Source organism: Rhinolophus hipposideros (genome assembly GCF_964194185.1).
Source record: "Rhinolophus hipposideros genome assembly, chromosome: 20".
NCBI classification, from domain to species: domain Eukaryota; kingdom Metazoa; phylum Chordata; class Mammalia; order Chiroptera; family Rhinolophidae; genus Rhinolophus; species Rhinolophus hipposideros.
In genome coordinates this window covers 16,113,888-16,132,395 of record NC_138066.1, presented here as the reverse complement: position 1 = coordinate 16,132,395, position 18,508 = coordinate 16,113,888, and the positions used below count along the sequence as shown (strand labels likewise).

The 18,508-nt window shown below is 41.2% G+C and overlaps 1 protein-coding gene and 1 long non-coding RNA gene across 2 annotated transcripts in view; one reads left to right on the top strand and one right to left on the bottom strand.

The window, feature by feature from the left end:
* The window catches only part of BLMH (bleomycin hydrolase), a 42,700-nt gene extending 37,236 nt beyond the window's left edge, over positions 1–5,464 (bottom strand). The window contains exons 1-5 of the mRNA XM_081027834.1: positions 5,234–5,464; positions 4,733–4,930; positions 1,643–1,752; positions 675–816; positions 1–89 (exon numbers count right to left, since the gene is read on the bottom strand). Of these exons, the coding sequence (XP_080883960.1) occupies positions 1–89; positions 675–816; positions 1,643–1,752; positions 4,733–4,930; positions 5,234–5,246 (552 nt within the window). The 5' untranslated portion in view covers positions 5,247–5,464. The remainder of the gene's footprint in view (positions 90–674; positions 817–1,642; positions 1,753–4,732; positions 4,931–5,233) is intronic.
* A 78-nt stretch (positions 5,465–5,542) lies between these two features.
* Positions 5,543–18,508, top strand: part of LOC308488268 — a 42,203-nt gene continuing 29,237 nt past the window's right edge. Inside the window, exon 1 of the long non-coding RNA XR_013991882.1 lies at positions 5,543–6,030. This is a non-coding gene — a long non-coding RNA (uncharacterized lncRNA). The remainder of the gene's footprint in view (positions 6,031–18,508) is intronic.

The window sequence follows — 18,508 nt, the reverse complement described above, 5'->3', positions numbered from 1 at the left end:
CTTGTGATTCAGAATATCATTCATCCTTCTGGATGCTTCTGTTGTATGAGATTCAGGGAAGCACTTCTTAGGAATAACACCATATTTTTCTAAAAGAAAATTTAGTGTTTGATAAGGTAAAAGTATATATACTCCAAAACTCCAGCATTAGAAACGATGGCAAAAATAGCTATTGCTTTAAAATACAGGCCATATTTGGGTGGTCTAATTCAGAGAACTTAACAATCTTATGTCTCATATTATTAAACAGATTATTTAATCTGCACATTTATCCATCTTTCTTAGAATTTTATTTTTTATCCTACTTTGTGAAGTGCTCAGCATGATCAGGTTTTCCCAAAAGACAACCATTTATAAGAATGAGGACATTTTCAGATGTGTTTCAATGTGTTTCTTGATTACATCAGTGGACAAGAGATAAGCTTTCTCATAGACAGTTAGTTCTAGTTAATACAACCTTTTCTTCTCCAACTCACCCTTCGCAGTCCTAGCTCCTTACCTCTAATTTAAGAAAGATACTTTAAAGGTGAGAGTATGAACTAAATGTTCTTAAAGCTAACTTTCTGGAAGACCAATTCGACTCTGACATAACTACCAAAAAACTGGCCTATGCCTAACTAAAGAGTGTTACTAGATAATGCTGAGTTTCATTCCCCCTAAAGAAAGACTCTTACCAATAATATTGACAAGCATATCCCATTGTCCACCATCATTCACAGGATTCGTAAGCAAATACTGCATTAGCCTACCATCCTCAGGTTCCTTTTTCTGGGCTGTGTCCACAAAAGCATTTAAGAAGAAATAACAGCGCTCAACCTAGAGTAAGAGAAGTTAAATAAAATTAAAGGACAAGAGAGTAATTCCTTTATTTGCATTATCAACAGAGCAGGAGTCTTGTAACTACTATAGCCCCAACACAGTATGTTGTTTTTTCCTTTTAAATTGAATATAATTGACATATTAGTTTCAGGTGGGGTGTTTTTTTGGCTTTTATTATGGAGGTATAACTCACATAACATTGTATTAGTTTCAGGTATACACAGTAGGTATTTTTAAACTAGAGTTGGTAATTAAATATCAGTATCTGGCCTCATAAAAACATTTGAAGTTTCTTCTTATATCTGTGTGTATAAATTCTAATAGTTTATCCAAAACAAGGCATTGCTTTATTTTGAAATAAAATCTGATATTTAGAGCCTTCAATCAATAAACATCTAATGGACATTTATATAATATACATTTTAAGGATTTAAAAAATTGAATAAAATTATTTACTGTTTTCAGACAAGTACTACTCAGAGAAGGGGAATTGGGTCCTAGAAAGACCAAATAACCTAAAGGAAGATGCTAAAAGGAGAAATTATTGAAAACAAAATAAAAAATTTTAAGTAAGTTAAGAAAGAAACAAGGAAGCAGCAGGGTGAGTCAGCAGACTTATTTCAGTGCAAAAAGTGGCCACTGACCAACCAAAAGCAGTTCTGCCTTTGAAAAAAAGTCAACTTTGATACTTTGGAAATCAGAATAAATGGTGTCATATCTATAATGGAAGGCAGACTACAACTGGAAAAGCAAGAAATGAAGAGATAGTCCCCACCAAGGCTGATACTAAAACAAAAAGAATCTTTCAAGGTCAGTCTCATACCTTATCCCAGAAAAAGACGTAAGATTGACTAAATTCAAATTCTTCAATATTTAATTTTTTCATGAATGGAAGTCTCATAACGTTCAGACAAGAAAAGATCCAGCATCGCCCTACAACAAGAAAGCAAACCAAGAAATTATGATGAGTATTCACATAGATTACATTGTTCCAACTGTATTTCCCAACAATGAACCCAAGACAAAATCTTGGGCAATTTAAGACTAAATCAGAAAGAGCAGAAAGATGAAAAACAACAAAACAAAATAAGAAAAGTAGTAATTACTATTTGCAATATATATGCAAAGGTTTACTATCCTTAACATATAAAAAAAATCTTTTTATATATCACATAAAGAATCCAATATAAATCACTGAGGAAAATTACATTAGAAGTACTGCTAAAAAAAACATGAGCAAAGATCACGAACAGATAACGGCTGAAAAAGATACAAATGGCAAAAAAAACTCACTTTTTAAAGCTCATCATAAGACACCTGTTAAGTGGGGAAACATTTTTAAATTGATAATGCGCAATATTGACAAGAACCTTAATGGGGAAATACCATTATTAGACACTCTGGATCTAAATAGTACTAAATATCTGAGGGCAATTTGGCAAAAGCTTTAAAAAGTCCCTACCCTTTAATCTGGAATATGTTATATGCTTCACTATAAGGCGGCCCTAACCTAAGTCAATTCCCCGTTTCCCAATAAGAATTTTTTTTAAAAAGTTGTTTATCTAACTGGATTATAGAAATATTTAAAGTACAGATGAAATAGTAACTGTCTACCTAGAATATTTAGTAATTTAAATACAGAGACAACTGAAATTGTGTTAATGCAATAAATTGATGTAGAAGCATTGTTTTTTCCATTTTCACACTGATTCATACTCTTCACATGCATTCTGGCACCAGTGTCTTTGCCATGATTTGATCCACTCTTTCAATCAGAGCACATCATTTCTTCCATCTAATATGTTTGAGTCTCAGCAATGTTTTGAAGCCATGCATGAGCACTTTATGCCACACCTCAACCATACATTATTCGTTTGTCCTTGAAGTGGATAATCACAAACTCCACATTGTCACCATTTCCTATACTGACTTAAGTGATCTTTACACGGCCTATTTATAATGATATCCAACACTTCCATGAAAGGTCATGTCCTAGGAATATACTGTATTCAAATGTTTTGCCTTTTCAAAAAACTGATTCATTCAATTGATCTCTATAAGCATCCCAAACTAGCACAGATTGAGGTCATTCCAGAGGAATGTCTTTGCCAAACTGTACTCTACTTCAAAATAAATTAACTGAGAATGGACATTATGAAAGTCTTTGTAAGGCCTCAAATACAGAATAACTCTCTTTTCTGAAGGAAAATTCAGAGGGGAAAAAAATTGACTTTTATTTGGGCATAACTTTTTTACTGACATGAAAATATGTTTACAATATATTGGCAAATGAAAAAGGTAGGTAGGTTACCCAACAACATATAAGGGATCCACCCATATTTCATACACACCCACCCACACACCCACATAGAATAAAGAACTGACAACAAATATGTACTTGTTGGTATTTTGCAAATATTCCTCATTGAACAACAGTCATTTTATAACAAGAAAAAACAATTAAAAATAAGTAACTATAGTGTCTTTTGAAAATCACTAATGACTTAGTATAGCTGATCTCTGCCTTGGGTTTATCTGTATGCCACCCCTCTCATATCCACTGTATTACTTCCCATTAGAGGGAATCTGTACGAACTGTTAATGTAAAAAGTGCATGAAAATAAATTACATAGCTCATGTGCTATTGTATCTTTTGTAAACCAAAGTGACACTACAGAATACATGAGAACTAATCTCTTCCAAAGGAACATTTTCAGGCTTTTCCCTAAGAGGTCACTGCAGTTTAAACTATGTGAGTACTACTGTGACATTACTAACTGTACAATTTGTAGCTTGACAGTTCACACCACCCCAAGCACTTTCTACTACGGCAAAACATTATTTACTCTGTTTCCCCGAAAATAAGACCTAACCGGACAATCAGCTCTAATGCATCTTTTGGAGCAAAAATTAATATAAGACCCAGTATTTATATTATATTATATTAATTATATTATATTATTATATTATATTATATATTACATTATATTATTATAATCATATTAGACCAGGTCTTACAGTAAAATAAGACTAGGTCTTACATTAATTTTTGCTTATATTAAAAGACGCAGTAGAGCTGATTGTCCAGCTAGGTCTTATTTTCAGGGAAACATGGTATTGTTAATGTCATGATTTTTTCCCTTGAAATCTAAAAAATTAACTTTACTGAGGTGTAATTTACATACAATAAAATATATCCACGTTAAATTCTGACTGGCTCTAAGCAAGCACTGATTTGCTTTCTGTCAAAATGAGTAAGTAGAATGGAGTAGTTTTAAAATGCATAGACTTTGTGAGAATGTCTTCTTTACTTACATTCCTGGATAACCAATCTTTCACTGTAGCTGTTTTTCTGACAGTGTTGCTAGAGAGCAGAGAGCAAAACAAGAGCTCTTGCCTGGTACGACATGAGAACTGAGTATTTTTCTGCATTACAAACTGGTCGACTTGTGGGAACTGAGCCCACTAGTACATCTGCTCAAGTTGCAACCAAGAAGCATAATTAAAAATAACATTTAATGGTATGTCGATGTGATTGTCTTTTCCATTTCATACATTTGTGTATGGCCTTGCGGAAATCTGGGTGAGTCCTTAAGGACATGAACATTTTTGCATGGTCTGTTTTGTAGCAAGAACACATTATCTCCAAGGCATGGGGCTGCAATCACATAACTTCAGCACAGAATATACTGAATGACATTCAAACAGATGATCATGGACTTGCCACTTCAGTGCTCAAATCAAACATACCAAAACGAGTCACAAAGTAATGTTCTTGAACCTGCCTTTACCTGTGTCTAGGAATTTACCACCAGTTCTTTCACTACAAACCTCTGCTCCCCTAAGACCATTCTTAAAATGGGACATTGTCAGGAAGGTCAAGTAAAGTGTGCAAAAACTTTTAAGACCTCACCTGAGCTCTTCTGGTTGGTGACTGGCTTGCCTTCCAGAGGCACAACGTGCTGGAACACATGCTGAGTACCCTGCACCGTGGCCCTCTTCAGACTGATGTCCAGCAGGTCATGTGTGGTCCCGACATTCTGGGCAAGTACGAACTGAGGGTCAGAATTCAGTTTCTGAATCAGAGCAGCTACCTTCTCCGAATTCAGTCCTGTTGGAAGACCAAACGGGATTGTAACACCAAAAGGAGGCTGCAGAGGGCTGATCCGGCATTCCCACACCCTGGCTCTTAACTTCCTAAGAACATCCTGAGCTGACCATTGCAATGGAAAAGCCCTTTTCCGGCGTCCTCCGCCAAGATGCTTTCTCCCTCCCTGCCGCTCCAGCCAGCTCAGAAAGCGCCGTCCCCTCCGATCCCACAACCGGCCCTTCCACGCCGCCCGGCCCCCGGGGCCCAGCTGAGCCCCCATAGGGGGCGCCGGCAAAGCCCCTGCGGGGACGATCGGAGCCTCACCCGCGTTGTTCATGGCGCGCACGCTGCCCAGCGGGGGAACACTAGCTTTCAGGGTTCTCAGACGAACGGCCGCGTCGCACACCGGCTCGGACTCCGCGTCGCGACCTGCCCTCCGCACCCCTAGAGCCGGAAAGAGGAAACCGGGTCGTGGTCGGCGGAATGCAGAGGCTGACAGACGGGATCCGGGGAGGGACAAAACTCGCAGCCTCGCGTTGCTGAGTCAGCGCCGCTGAGGCAGGCCCCGCCCCGGGAGAGCTGACAGGGGCGGGCGCGCCGACGTGCTCCGTCCCGCCCGCCTCGCCGCCCCGCGCGGTTCCGGAGGCTGGTCGGGCCCCCGCTCCCTCTCCCTGCTGCCCGCAGGTCGCCCGGGCGGCGTGGGCGTCCTCGGCCAACTGCGATCCCCCTTCCCCGCCACCAGGGCGGCCTTCTCACTGTCAGCTCGGAGCGGGTAACCTGAGGGTCTCCTCGCTGGGAGAACTGACCCCGTAAAGCCTTTTCAGAGGATAGAAGGGGCTCGAGGCGGTAGGGCGGAGCCGAGGGACCTCACACTTACGCACGGGGCTCAGGGTGGGTTGACTCATCACAAAAAACGTACCCAACAGCTCTACCTATAGACATCCTTTGCTCACCAATGACTATTTGTCAATGGCAACTTGTTGCTTGGATTCCAGTCGGAACCAAGGCCTGTATGGGCGAGGACATTGGTACCAAGTTCTTCCCCGCCCATGCAGAAGCGGCTTCCACCGTTCTACAAATATGCATCCGCTCATTTCAAGAAAACTACGCATTCAGAGTCGGTGAGTGTCTGCCATCTCGCCCAGCACGTACTGTGGGCGTTCACTACGGGGAATGACAGGTCAGTCTTCAGCATCCATGCTGTTTCGCCAGACCTACAAAACCTGCAAATGAGCCCCCCGCCACCCGTCCAGATAACAGCAGTTTTCCAAAGTTTTGAGATTGTGAAGTCCTTATGCGGCAGTACCTTGGTTTTCGAACGTCTCTGTTAACGAACATTTCGCCATAAATTTTATGGATCTATATAGTATCATTAGACAGTAAAATTCATGCTAAATTTGCAGTTTTAGGGGTTGATGTTAAAGGCCAGAAACGCATTACTTTCTATGGGGAAACCGGGCCTCGGTTTTCGAACATTTCAGAACTCGAACGATCTTCCGGAACGGGTTACGTTAAAAAACCGAGGCATATGTATATGTGTATGTATTTTTTTCGTATTCTAGCATCTCAACCCATAGGTGATAAAACAAATACAAATATACCTGCCTTATCATTGAAAACCTGGACTCTGCTGCTCACAACAGTGAGAGTCTTCTGTGGAACCTAGGTTCTAGGTCGTAAGTTGAAAGCCGTCACTGGTTCTAAGAAACTCTAATATTGGGGAAAACCCACACACAGACACCAGTCAGTCATTTGAAAAATTGTTACCAGAGACCCTTCCCCGTGGTGTCCAGATTCTTGTTATCCCAAACAAAGAACTGAGTGGCGGGACCCAGAAAGGCAGTGGTGAAAGAGCAGATTATTAGAAGCAAAAGTACACTCCAAAGGAATAGGAGCGGCCCAAGCAAGAGTAGCTCAGAAGGTGCCACCTGGCAAGGACTTGGAGTTTTTCATTTCTTTTCTCTAGAGGGGGCTACTCTTCTCTAGGTGTGGGGCCACGTGATCGGCACCTGTGATTGACAAGACGCTATTACCTCATCTTTTTAGACTGTGCATGTTCCTTCCCAGAATTCAGTCTGTTACAATGATGTTAATCAACTTCCAGGCATATGCATGATATTATAAGGATGGTATTATATAATGAGGCTAAGGTGAGATGAAGGTGGTTGTAGCCTTTACTGCACAGGTGTGAGTGACCGGTCTAATCTAGTTAGGCAATTTGTGTCTTCTAGTGTCTTCATAGCGGTTAACGTGATGGTAGATAAGGAAAAATTTGGGCGTAGGGGGAGGTTTCTGGGAGGTCTCTGGGCGGTTGCTGTCCATAGGCCGTGTCGAACGTGCAGGAATGTCTGGAGATCCCATTCCTATCTCGAAATTCCTGCCTCATTTCCCCTGAGAGGCGTCATCCCCATAATTCTTTATGGGAAGTTGAAGGACAGGAGGTCTCTTCTTCTGTATCTGCTTCCTGCTGAATGTGGCCATTGTCCCTGCCTATGGGGATTCATGGAACTCTCGCCTTATCTGATCTTAAATGAAAAGAAGGGGTCTCAAGATCCACCTGGAAGACCGCGTTGGCTTCCTTGGTTGGGGTGTACTGGAAGCCTTGCTGGGAACTCATTTGTACCCCAGTGGCCCCTAGATGAGGAGAGAGAGATTTTGGTTAATAGATTTAAAAGCGCCGGCCCAAGGAGCAGGACTCGAAGCTACTGATGCAGCGTGAAAGCCCATTTAGCTTCAAAAGGTCTGTGGCCTTTTCCTCTGGTTTTAACTAGTTATTCAGGTGGCGTTGTTTACCCAGGAGTTGGGCCTGGAATGGCCTGGAAGGAATGCTGGGCCACAATGATTACAAGCAACAAGCTTCTGGGTAATTATCTGAAGCAGGAAGTAAAAGACATTCTATGATTCAGGCTAAGAACAATATTTAGTCTAAGATTAAGAAATTGATTAAGACCAGGGACTAGGGAGCTAAGAAACTAGGGGAAAGGAAACTTAAGATTCCTGTAGTGAGGTGGCTCTCCCATATCAAAATCATAGCCTCGAAGTCCCTAGAGAGACAGACCTAGCTAAAGTTTGTGGATATGACATAGCAACTATCTCCAATTAACCATCCTATTCTGAGATTCTTCTGATGTCTGAAGAAAAGAGACAGGCTAAAAATTATGCTGAAAGAAATCATTGGTCCTTTCACAAAATAATATTCAAGCATCCTGACAATTTCATAAAATTTCATTCAATACCTACCAGGTAGCAGGCACTGGGCAAGCTGCTGATGATAAGGAGACTAACAAAGTTTAATCTTGCCCTTAGGAAACTCACAGTGTAGTAGGAAAGATGCGAAATATCTTTCAGACAATCTTTACTAGCATACCAGTAGTGCTGTAGAAGTAGTAAGGAGAGAGCTGTTACCTAAGGGCCAGAGGTGCCTGAAGAAAGAGGGGACAAGTAAGCATTATCTTAAAGAGTGGACGGGATTTTACAAGACAAAAAACAAACAAACAAACAAGAAGGCTTGCAAGGCATCAGCAAAGGCACAGAGGCTTTAAAACACATGACAAAATCATGTTTGTTTAAGAAACTGTGTCATGGTTTGATGTGGTGAAGAGCAAGGAAGGTGTTGAGATGTGGGGCAAGGTGTAGGACTGGAAAGGTTGGTTTGGGTCAGGATATGAAGGGTTTTATATGCAATGCCTGAACACTTGAACTTTATCCTATAGTTAATTGGAAGCCAAAATAAGTTTTTTTAAGATTTTTATTAAAATATAGCTAACATACAATATTATATTAGTTGCAGGTGTACACTATAGTTATTCAACATTTATATACCTAAAGAAGTGATCACCATGATAAGAAACCATCTGACCCCGTAACGTGCTATCACAATATTATTGACTATATTCCCTATGCTGTACATTTCATCCCCATGACTTACTGGTTTTATACCTGGAGACCTGAACCTATTTCCCTTCACTCCCCCCCCCCTTTTTAATTTTTCAATTACGGTTGACGTTCAGTATTATTTTATATTAATTTCAGGTGTACAGTATAGTGGTTAGACATTTATATAATTTAAGAAGAGATCCCCTGACTAGTCTAGTACCCACCTGGCACCATACATAGTTATTACAATAGTTTTATTGAGTTATTCCTTATGCTTTACTTTACATCCCCATGACTATTTTGTAACTACCAATTTATACTTCTTAATGCCTTTACCTTTTTCACTCACCCCCAACTCGCCTCCTATCTGGCAATCATCAAAATATTCTCTGTATTTATGAGTTTGTTCCTGTTTTGCTTTGTTTGTTTATTTTGTTCCTTAGATTCCACATATAAGCGAAATCACATTGTGTCTGTCTTTCTCTGTCTGACATACTTAACTTAGCAAAATACCCTCCATGTCCATTCATGCTGCTGCAGATGGCAAGAACCCATTCCCTTCCATGCCCAAGCAATATTATATTGTATATATGTACTACCTACTCTTTATTCACTCATCCATTGATAGACACCCAGGCTGCCTCCATATCTTGGCCATTATAAACAATGTTGCAATGAACATGGATGCCCATGTCCCTTTGAAGTTTTGGGTTTCTTTGGGTAAATATCCAGAAGTGGGATTATTGGGTCCTTCTTTGCATCTTGTTATAGCCTTTGTTTTAAAGTCTGTTTTGTCTGGTGTAAGTATTGCTACCCCAGATTTTTTGTTTGTTTCAATTTTCATGAAATACCTTTTCCCCATCTTTTAACTTACAGTCTGTGTGTGTTTTTTCGATATGAAGTGAGTCTCTTGTGGGCAGCATATACAAGGGTCTTGTTTTCTTATCCACTAAGCCACTGTATCTTTTGATTAGAGCATTTAATCCATTTACATTGAAAGTAATTGTTGGTAGATACAGCCATTTTCTACTCATAGTTGTGATCTTTCTTTTTTTCATCTTAAATAAGTCCCTCTAAGATTCCTTGTAATTCTGGTTTGGTGCTGATGAACTCCTTTAGCTTTTTCTTGTCTGGAAAGCTCTTTATCTGTCCTTTGATTCTAAATGATAGCTTTTCTGGGTCGAGTAATCTTGGTTATAAGTCCTGACTTTTCATCACTTTCAATATTTCCTGCCAACCCCTTCTAGTCTGCAAAGTTTCTGTTGAGAAATAAACCGATGGTCTTCTGGGAGCTCCTTTGTGGGTAACTATCTGCTTTTCTCTTGATGCTTTTAAGATTCTCTGTCTTTTACCTTTGGCATTTTTATTATAACGTGTCTTGGTGTGGGCCTTTTTGGGTTCATCTTGTTGTGACTGTCCGTGCTTCCTTGGCTTGTATATTTATTTCCTTCTCTAGATTAGGGAAGTTCTCTGTCATTATTTCTTCAAAAAGGTTTCCAATTCCTTGCTCTCTCTCTTCTCCTTCTGGTACCCTATGATGGGAATGTTGGTATGCTTGATGTTGTTACAGAGGCCTCTTAAACTACACTCATTTTTGGGGGGGAGGGGGGATTCTTTTTTCTTTTTGCTGTTCTGTTTGGGTGTTTTCTTTTACCTTATCTTCTAAATTGCTGATTAAGTTCTCTGCTTCATCTAAGCTACTGTTAATTCCCTCTAATGTAGTCTTCATTTCAGTTATTGTATTCTTTATTTCTGATTGATTTTTTGTTTTCTATCTCCATTTTTATGTTTCCTATCTCTTTTTTGAAATTCTTCCTGAGATCACTGAGCATCCTTATAACCAGTGTTTTTAACTTAGCATCTGGTGGATTGCTTGTCTCCATTCTGTTTAGTTCTTTTTCTGGAGCTTTGTTCTGTTCTTTTATTTGGGACATTTCTTTGTCCATTTTGGCTGCCTCCCTGTGTTTGTTTCTATGCATTAGGTAGGGCTGCTATTTCTCCTGGTTTTAGTAGAGGGCTTTATGTAGTAGGTGTCCTGTGGGCCCATTGGTGCCGTCTCCCGGGTCACCAAAGCACGGTGCTCCAGGTGTGTGCCTTGTGTGGGTTGTGTGCGCCCTCCTGTTGCACCCTTGGCTGCTGTTTGCACGTCAGTGGGAAGGATTGACCCTTGGGCTGATAGATTGTGAGGACTGGTCATGACTACAGTGGAGGAGCTGTTGTGCAGGGGCTAACCTTACAGAGCAGGATTTGCTTTAGCAAGGCTCTGGGTTTATTGTCTTTGGAGGTGGTCTGGTGATGCTCCGGCTCAGTCTGAAGCTGGCCACTGGCTGTGAAGGGACATCTATGAGGGGGCTCGCTGCAGACCAAGTTCAGCTGCAGCCTGTTCCCTGCCTCAGGCCCCCTAGCTTGAGCCACAAAGTCATCTGCAGACGGTTGTTGCCCATGGAGGGCATGGAGGTGCCTCAAGAGGCCAAGCCACAACAGGCTGGCTGCCGCTAGTGCCAGGCTTAGGGCTGCTCAGCCAGAGGTGTGGGACATGCTGAAGCCAGATGCTGCTTGTTTGGTGTTTGTGAACCTTTGAGAGATTTTCGGAGAGTGAAGCATGAGGCAAGACTGGCCATTTATACAGAAAAAGCTGCTAGAAACAGCTTGGGTGTGCCAGAAAGTTGAGGGGGCGGGGTCTCAAGGAATTGGGGTGAATCAAAGGTGTTAGCCAGGTTGATTGAGACTCGGATATGGTGGATGCCTGCATCTGCACTCTGGGAGGGGGTGGTTTTAACAAAGAAACAATGGCTTCTGCCAGCTCCTCCATCTGGAAGAAAGCTGCTTCTCTAGCTCTTGCCCTGGAGCCAGATGATTCAGTTCCTCCCTGTATGTTTCTGCCTCTTCGAGCTGCTGCCCCAGCTCTAGAGCTTGGAGGAAGTGAATCTGTCAGCGAGTAAGTCCATGGGTGGGCCCTTTAAGAGGAGCACCTGGGGCTGCAACCACACTTGTCTCACTCAGCCACAATCTCCGCTGGTTTGCACAGCCAGAAGTTATGGGGATGTCTCTCTCCAGCACTGGAACCCTGGGCTGGGACCCTTGTGTGAGGGCTGAGACCCCTCACTCCTCTGGGGGGGCCTCCACAGCTGAGATATCCCTCCCGATTTATAACGTTCACACGTGTGTGTGGGACCAGTCCATTCCGTGTCTCTGCCCCTCCGACCCGTTTTGAGGTGGCTTCTTCTGTATGTTCTTAGTTGTAGGGCTTTGGTTCTTCTAGACTTCAGGTGATTCTCAATGATGATTGTTCTGCAGTGTAATTGTAATTTTGATGTGGTCATGAGAGGACGTAAGCGCAGCATTTACCTACTCCACCATCTTGACTGGATTTCCCCCAAATAGGTCTTCAAACAAAGGAGTAATGTGCTCAGTTCTGTGTAAAGGAAGAAACCCAGTGGCAGTGGGGAGGGTGATGTGGAGGGGAGAGATTCTGGAGAGGGGTAAGCTAGTTAGGAGGCTATTCGAGTAGTGCGTGTGGGAGATGACACAAGCCTTAAACTGTGGGAAGCCAGACAGACAAGGTTCCTGCCCTCCTGGTGCTTACATTCTAGTGGAGGAGACAGATAAACAAATGAATGCAGACGATTTCAATAATGGTATAAAGAAAAGAATAGATAGTCTGGAAGTTTTCAGTTGAATGAGGGACTGGATGGTGGTGTCATCAACCAAGAGAGGGAATACAGAAAAATAGACATATTTGGGAGTATGTGAGTGAGCAGATAATGAATTCAGTTTGTGCCTTGGCAAGTCACAGGACACCCAAGAAGAGAAATCCAGGAAGCAGATGAAAAGATGTCTAGAGATTAAGTAGGACACATAGGTCTTGGAACAATGAAAGCAACAAGTTTGTAGAGGGAAAGAGTAAGGCAAAAAAGTGATGAGGACTGCGTATAGCACTTTGGGCCGCAGCATGCAGTTGTACAAGGTATTCATGGTACAAGGGGACCAGGCTGAGTGGGGTGAATGAGGCCTGAAGTCCAGCCCAAGCGCTGATGGCTAAGCCACACACCCTGGCCCAATTAGAGTATGATGTACCTTTTACTGCTTCTTACAAGGATGGCATATGGGGGTAGCATTTGCTTTAGAAACAGTAACATTTAAAGAATGGGTGAAGGCAAAGGAGCCAGCAGAAAAAGACAGAAAGAGCAGTCACAGAGATAGGAGAAGGCCTGGAGAGTTATGTCCTGGAATCTCAGGAAGGCGAGGAGAAGATGGTGACTGGGACTGAAAACTTTAGAAAAGTCAGATTGAGTTTGGCAAACTGAGTGAGAGGTGACGTGAGAAGGGACAACTTCATTGGAAGGGTAGGGTAGGCAGAAGCCATACTGCAGTAAATTGAGAGGGAGGAAAATATGAGGGAAGCTCTTTTGGGAGAAAAGGAAAACTTATGTCTTCCTGGAGGAGATGAAAGGCAGAAATCAGGATTGATGAGAGCTGGAATATATGCCAGAGAGTGTACAATTGCTAGAATAAGAGCCCAGGAAAGGAGGAGGGATGGAATCACTGGAGAAGGTGGGGGGGACCAGTTTTACAGCTTCTGCCACCCTTTTCTTTCCACTGATTACATTGCACCAGAGATTCCTATTATCATTTTGACAGGTCTCCTACTCTGCCCTCATTGTCAGGGTGGCACCCTTCATACCAGTTTTCCACCCGGCAACCCACACCCATGCACTCAGGCCCTATGTGGGCACAGAGAAGAGATACAGAAGAAAACTGGTTCCCCAGTGGGTTCGCTCCAAATGATCCACCCAGGAAGACATTTCCCCAAGAATAGAATTCTTATGCTCTACCCTGCTAACTCCATACAGAAGACATGTTCTTGGGCTCTATGACACCTGATGGAACAAAGCAACCAGAAACAGAATTCTAGTATTAAATCTGCAACATTAAAAATGAAAATATAAGTCCTGTGAAGTGACGTCATCTGCCATTGCAGATATTCCTGCTGATTGCTTCCATGGGGCTCCCCCCAGTTCAAGCAAACAGGGCCGGTCTCAAGGCAAATTATCCATCCTGTGACCCCCTCCTTTGCTCTTCACCAGTCTTTGACATGTGTTGGCCAACTGCGTCTACTTTGGCGGAAAAGACCAGATTTTTATGTTGGATGGAAGCCTGGACTAGAATCTAACACAAATATTCTGCAATTTTATGAAACATTCACATTGAAGTGTTGCCCACATTAGCTCTGAGATTGGATTTGTTCAGAAAGCCTCATGATATTTCACCAGACCTGATAGTAAATTTCAGGTCATACGCTGGTGTCCTACTGGGCCAAATTCAGCATCTAGATACATTGCTTGGCCTGTGTGGTGTTTTAAATTTTTTGAGCCAATTTTTAGAATTGGGAAGCTTTGTATACAAATCTGGGTTGCTGGCTTCTCTTGAAAATATTGTTGTTTCTTCATGATTGTCATTTCTCCATCAAAACTGAAACAAAACAAAACTGGTGGAGGGGGCCCCCGCATAATTTTCTTTTTTTGTTTTTCAAGTCAGACGGGTAATGCGCCATTGCCCCGATGTCGTAATAAGGTTTGTGGGAGGCACATCTCACGCAAAAGCGTGCACACCCAATCATCACACTTATGAACTACAAAAGGATCTATAATTTTCTTTATATCTAGCTTGCCGTAATCATTTACATTTATTGTCTGTGGATACTTGAGTTTTTCAACCTCTGATTTAGGGTGACATGGGTAGAATTTGGGAGAATTACCTCTCTCCTTCTGCCCTCACCCCTCCCCTTAACCCTAGTCCCTGCCTCCCTGGGATGAGCAGGACCAGCAGGACCTGACTTCACTAAGGCTTTCAGATACTGGATATTGGGACTTTCTGGGCCCAAAGAAGCTTGTATCCCTTCACTATGATTTTCCGGCATACAACCGTCTGAATATAGGTAACTGGCAGCCTCAGGACTTCTCCTACCTTCCCTGCCATTCCTACATTCTATGTGGACCTAACCCAACCCTTGTCTCCCTTTGCTCAGAAAACTTTAGATTTTAAGTGTGTTTCAACATATTCAACATTCATTGTAAATCACGTCTGGGCCTTTTTAAAAAACACTTCCCATCTTCTGGAATAACACTGTTATACCAACAACATTATTTATATCCTCTAGATATGACATTTATGCCACTCACTATTCCAGGTGCTAGCAATTCACAGAGCATGCCAGGCAGAGGAAACAGCATATGAGAAGGCCAAGAGGCATAAATGGGCCCGAGTGTGATTCAGGAACTGTGAGAAAGTCTGGTCAAGTTTTGCAGAGTATTTGAATTATGCAAATTTGAAGTCATTCCTAATAAACTATTAATAACACTGTACTACATGCACAAAATTTGAAGCAATGTTTAACATGAATTGCATGCTTTCAAAGCTGGTGGTAGCTCAGTGAATTAGATACTTTATGCTATTGCCACATGGCGGAGCTGTTTTAGCTGGTAAAATAGTATGTTCCCTTCAATAAGTTCACGTTTATCACTAAATAGTCTTGCTAAATACTATTACTAAGTAGACTTGAATTATGGATGTTTTTCATTGTGTGTGAAGGTTTCAGGAATGTATCCCTTGCATAAAATTCAACTGCACTAGAATTAGTGTGGCAAGAGTACAGAGTAAATGGTAGGGGGAAGGAAGACATGAAGAAAGTGTGAATTGAGGTTGAAAAGATGGTTTATAGTCAGATTGTGAAGTAGTTTGAAGGGCATGCATTCTTTATTCTTGGGGATATTACTATATCCACAAAATCCTTCCATAGGCAGTGAGAAGAATGGGAGAGAATCTTCTTCAAGTGATATTGCCAATAAAGGCAATAGGTTGGCACTATATTTTCCCCAAATATTTCCCTCTCTCTTTCCCCCTCATTCTCTCTCTCTCTCTCTCATTCATTTATTCAGTAGCTTAATGAACACCTACTTTTTGGCAGCAGCTGTGCTAGGCACTTGAAATACAAAAATGAGTATGACATTGGTCCCTGACCTCAAGGAGCTACAGTCCAGTAGGGAAAACAAAAACAAAAATTAATCACTATTTTTTGATTACTGCAAAAAATATTCAGTGAGCACTTACTATGTGCCGGACACTGTATAGAAATACACAAGACAGACAGACAAGGTTCCTGCTCTCCTCGGGCTTACGTTCTAGTGGGGGAGACAGATAACATACAAATGCAGATAATTTCAGTAGTGACATAAAGAAAATGAAACAGCATGACATGATAGTGACAGGCCAGGGATAGCGATGGTATAAGAAGCCCCTCTGAGGAGGTGACCATTTGGGCTGAGACTAAACGGCAATAAAGATCCAGCCATGTGAGAATCAGTGAGATAGTTGCAAGAAGAGGGGAAAGCAAGTGCCAGGGCCTCAGGATAGGAACAAGTAATGCCCAACAAGGGAGTAAAGAACTCAGTTTCTATACGGCACTGGGATCTGCCACCCACAGTGATAGCGCCATTCTTGAACTCATTCCCCTCAGGCTTCCTACTTCAAGTCCACTGGAAAAAAATCTAGCTTTTTCTCACTTCCTCCAAAAAGTGAAGATCATATTTCCCAAAAGCTTTGAGCAAAGTTCTCCCAAAATTTTATTGTCTAAAATGAGGTCATGTGCCTTTTCCTAAACGAGTCATTGGTTAGGGGAATGAGATTACCCTTGTATCAGTCAGGCCTATCCTGACTACAGTAGTCAATTTCCCTAATGGTGTTGCTTCTCCCGAGAGTGGGTGGTGGGGGTAGGGTGGGCATGGGTGGGTGGGGTGGATGTTGGGAGTCAACCATAACGTTCACTACACCATGGTAAGGAGTTTAGATTTTATTCCAAGTACAATGGTAAGGAGTGAAGGGACGTGATCAGATTTTTGTTTTCAAGGATACATTGAAGATATCTGCAGCACATTTAATAAGAAAAAGTAACATTAAAAAATATAAAGAACTCCTAAATATAAATAGGAAAAGGACAAACAACCCAACAGAAAAATGGGAAGAAGACCTAAACAGGCATTTCACAAAAAGGAAGCATGTCTGGCAAATAAATAGTAATGATGGAAATGCAAAATAAAATTATAGTAAGATGCCACTTTATGTAGCTAGATAGGCAAACATTTTACAGGCAAACATTAAAAAGTACTGTTGATAATCCTTATATACTGCTTATGGGTGTATAAATTAATATTACTACTTTGGAAAACATTTGTCAATATTGTGTAAAATTGAAAATGTACATACTCTATAAACCAGCAACCTTATTCCTGGGTATATAGTCTAAAGCTATGTTGTCCAATATGGTAGCCACCCGCCACTTGTGACCATTTATATTTAAATGCATTAAAATTAAATAAAATTAAAATTGTGCTTTCTCGTTTGTAGTAATCATATTCCAAGTGCTCAATAACTACATGTGGCCACCATATTGGACAGCGTATATATAGAACACTTTCATCATCACGGTAAGTTCTCTTGGAAAGCCCTGCCCTAGAGAAGTTCTTGCATACATGCCCTAGGAATCATAGTCAAGACTGTTTATTTTAGCATTGTTGGTGATTGCATAGCTTATCAATAAGAATTTGCATGGTGCTCACTTCGGCAGCACATATACTAAAATAAGAATTTGCATGAATTGTGACATACTCATGTGACAGAATACTAAACAGAATGTGGAAATCAACATGGATGAATTTCAGAAATACAATGTTGAGTGCACAAAGCAAATTGCAAAGTAAATGACATGCAGCCATTTTTTTAAAGTTCAAAAACAAGCAAAATTAAATAATGTATTGTTTAGAGATATAGACATACATGGTAAAAGAAATAAAAAAACACACCAAGGGCACATTAAATATCAAATTCAAGATAGTGTTATCTTTGGGAAAGCGACACAGTCAGCTTCAAAGGTGTTGACAATATTCTGTTTCTTAAACAGTAGTGGGTACTTGGGTGTTTATTTTATTCATTATACCTAATTTTATACATTATACTTCTGTACATATGAAATATTTTTTTCTTAAAAGGATCACTCTAGCTGCAGTGTGAATGACGGACTGAAGACAGACAGGAATATAAGCAGGAGACTTATTAGGAGACTATAACTTGCCCAGCAAAGGGTAAGTGTTAACCTGAATCAAGAAGGCAGTAGCGGAAATGAAAAGAGGAGGATGAATACCGCGTATGTTTGGAAGGACTAAATCACCTAACCCTAATCATTAGGGTTTAACTCTGATCATTAGCTCTGGTAAAGTTTTGCACAGTGTAATATGGAGCATGGAAGAGGGAAATCAAAGTCAGAGCTTTTAAGGAACCCTTGGAAGAGATGGCTGATATCTGAGTTTGGGATTGTTAGGAGTTTGTTCATGACATTCTGGTTGAAGGTAATGAATGGTTTATGCAAAGATCTTAAGGCGACAAGTTTCTGGAAACTGAATGCCTTGAGCATAGCTCTACTAAAGAGTGAGAGGGCAGGGACCAAACATGAGGGCCAGCTATGCTCACTGAGAGACTGTGACCTCATTCTGAAAGATGCAGGGAAACTGCCTCCATTTTTCTTTCATTTTGCCAGGGAGAAAGGAAGATTGCAGCGGACAAAAATAAGGCACTGATACAAAACTGTGAGAATCTAGCCACAAGGAGGTCCTGATTGGGCTAACTCTAAAAATGCTTCTTTTTGTACTAATCAGTTTTATAAAATGAACA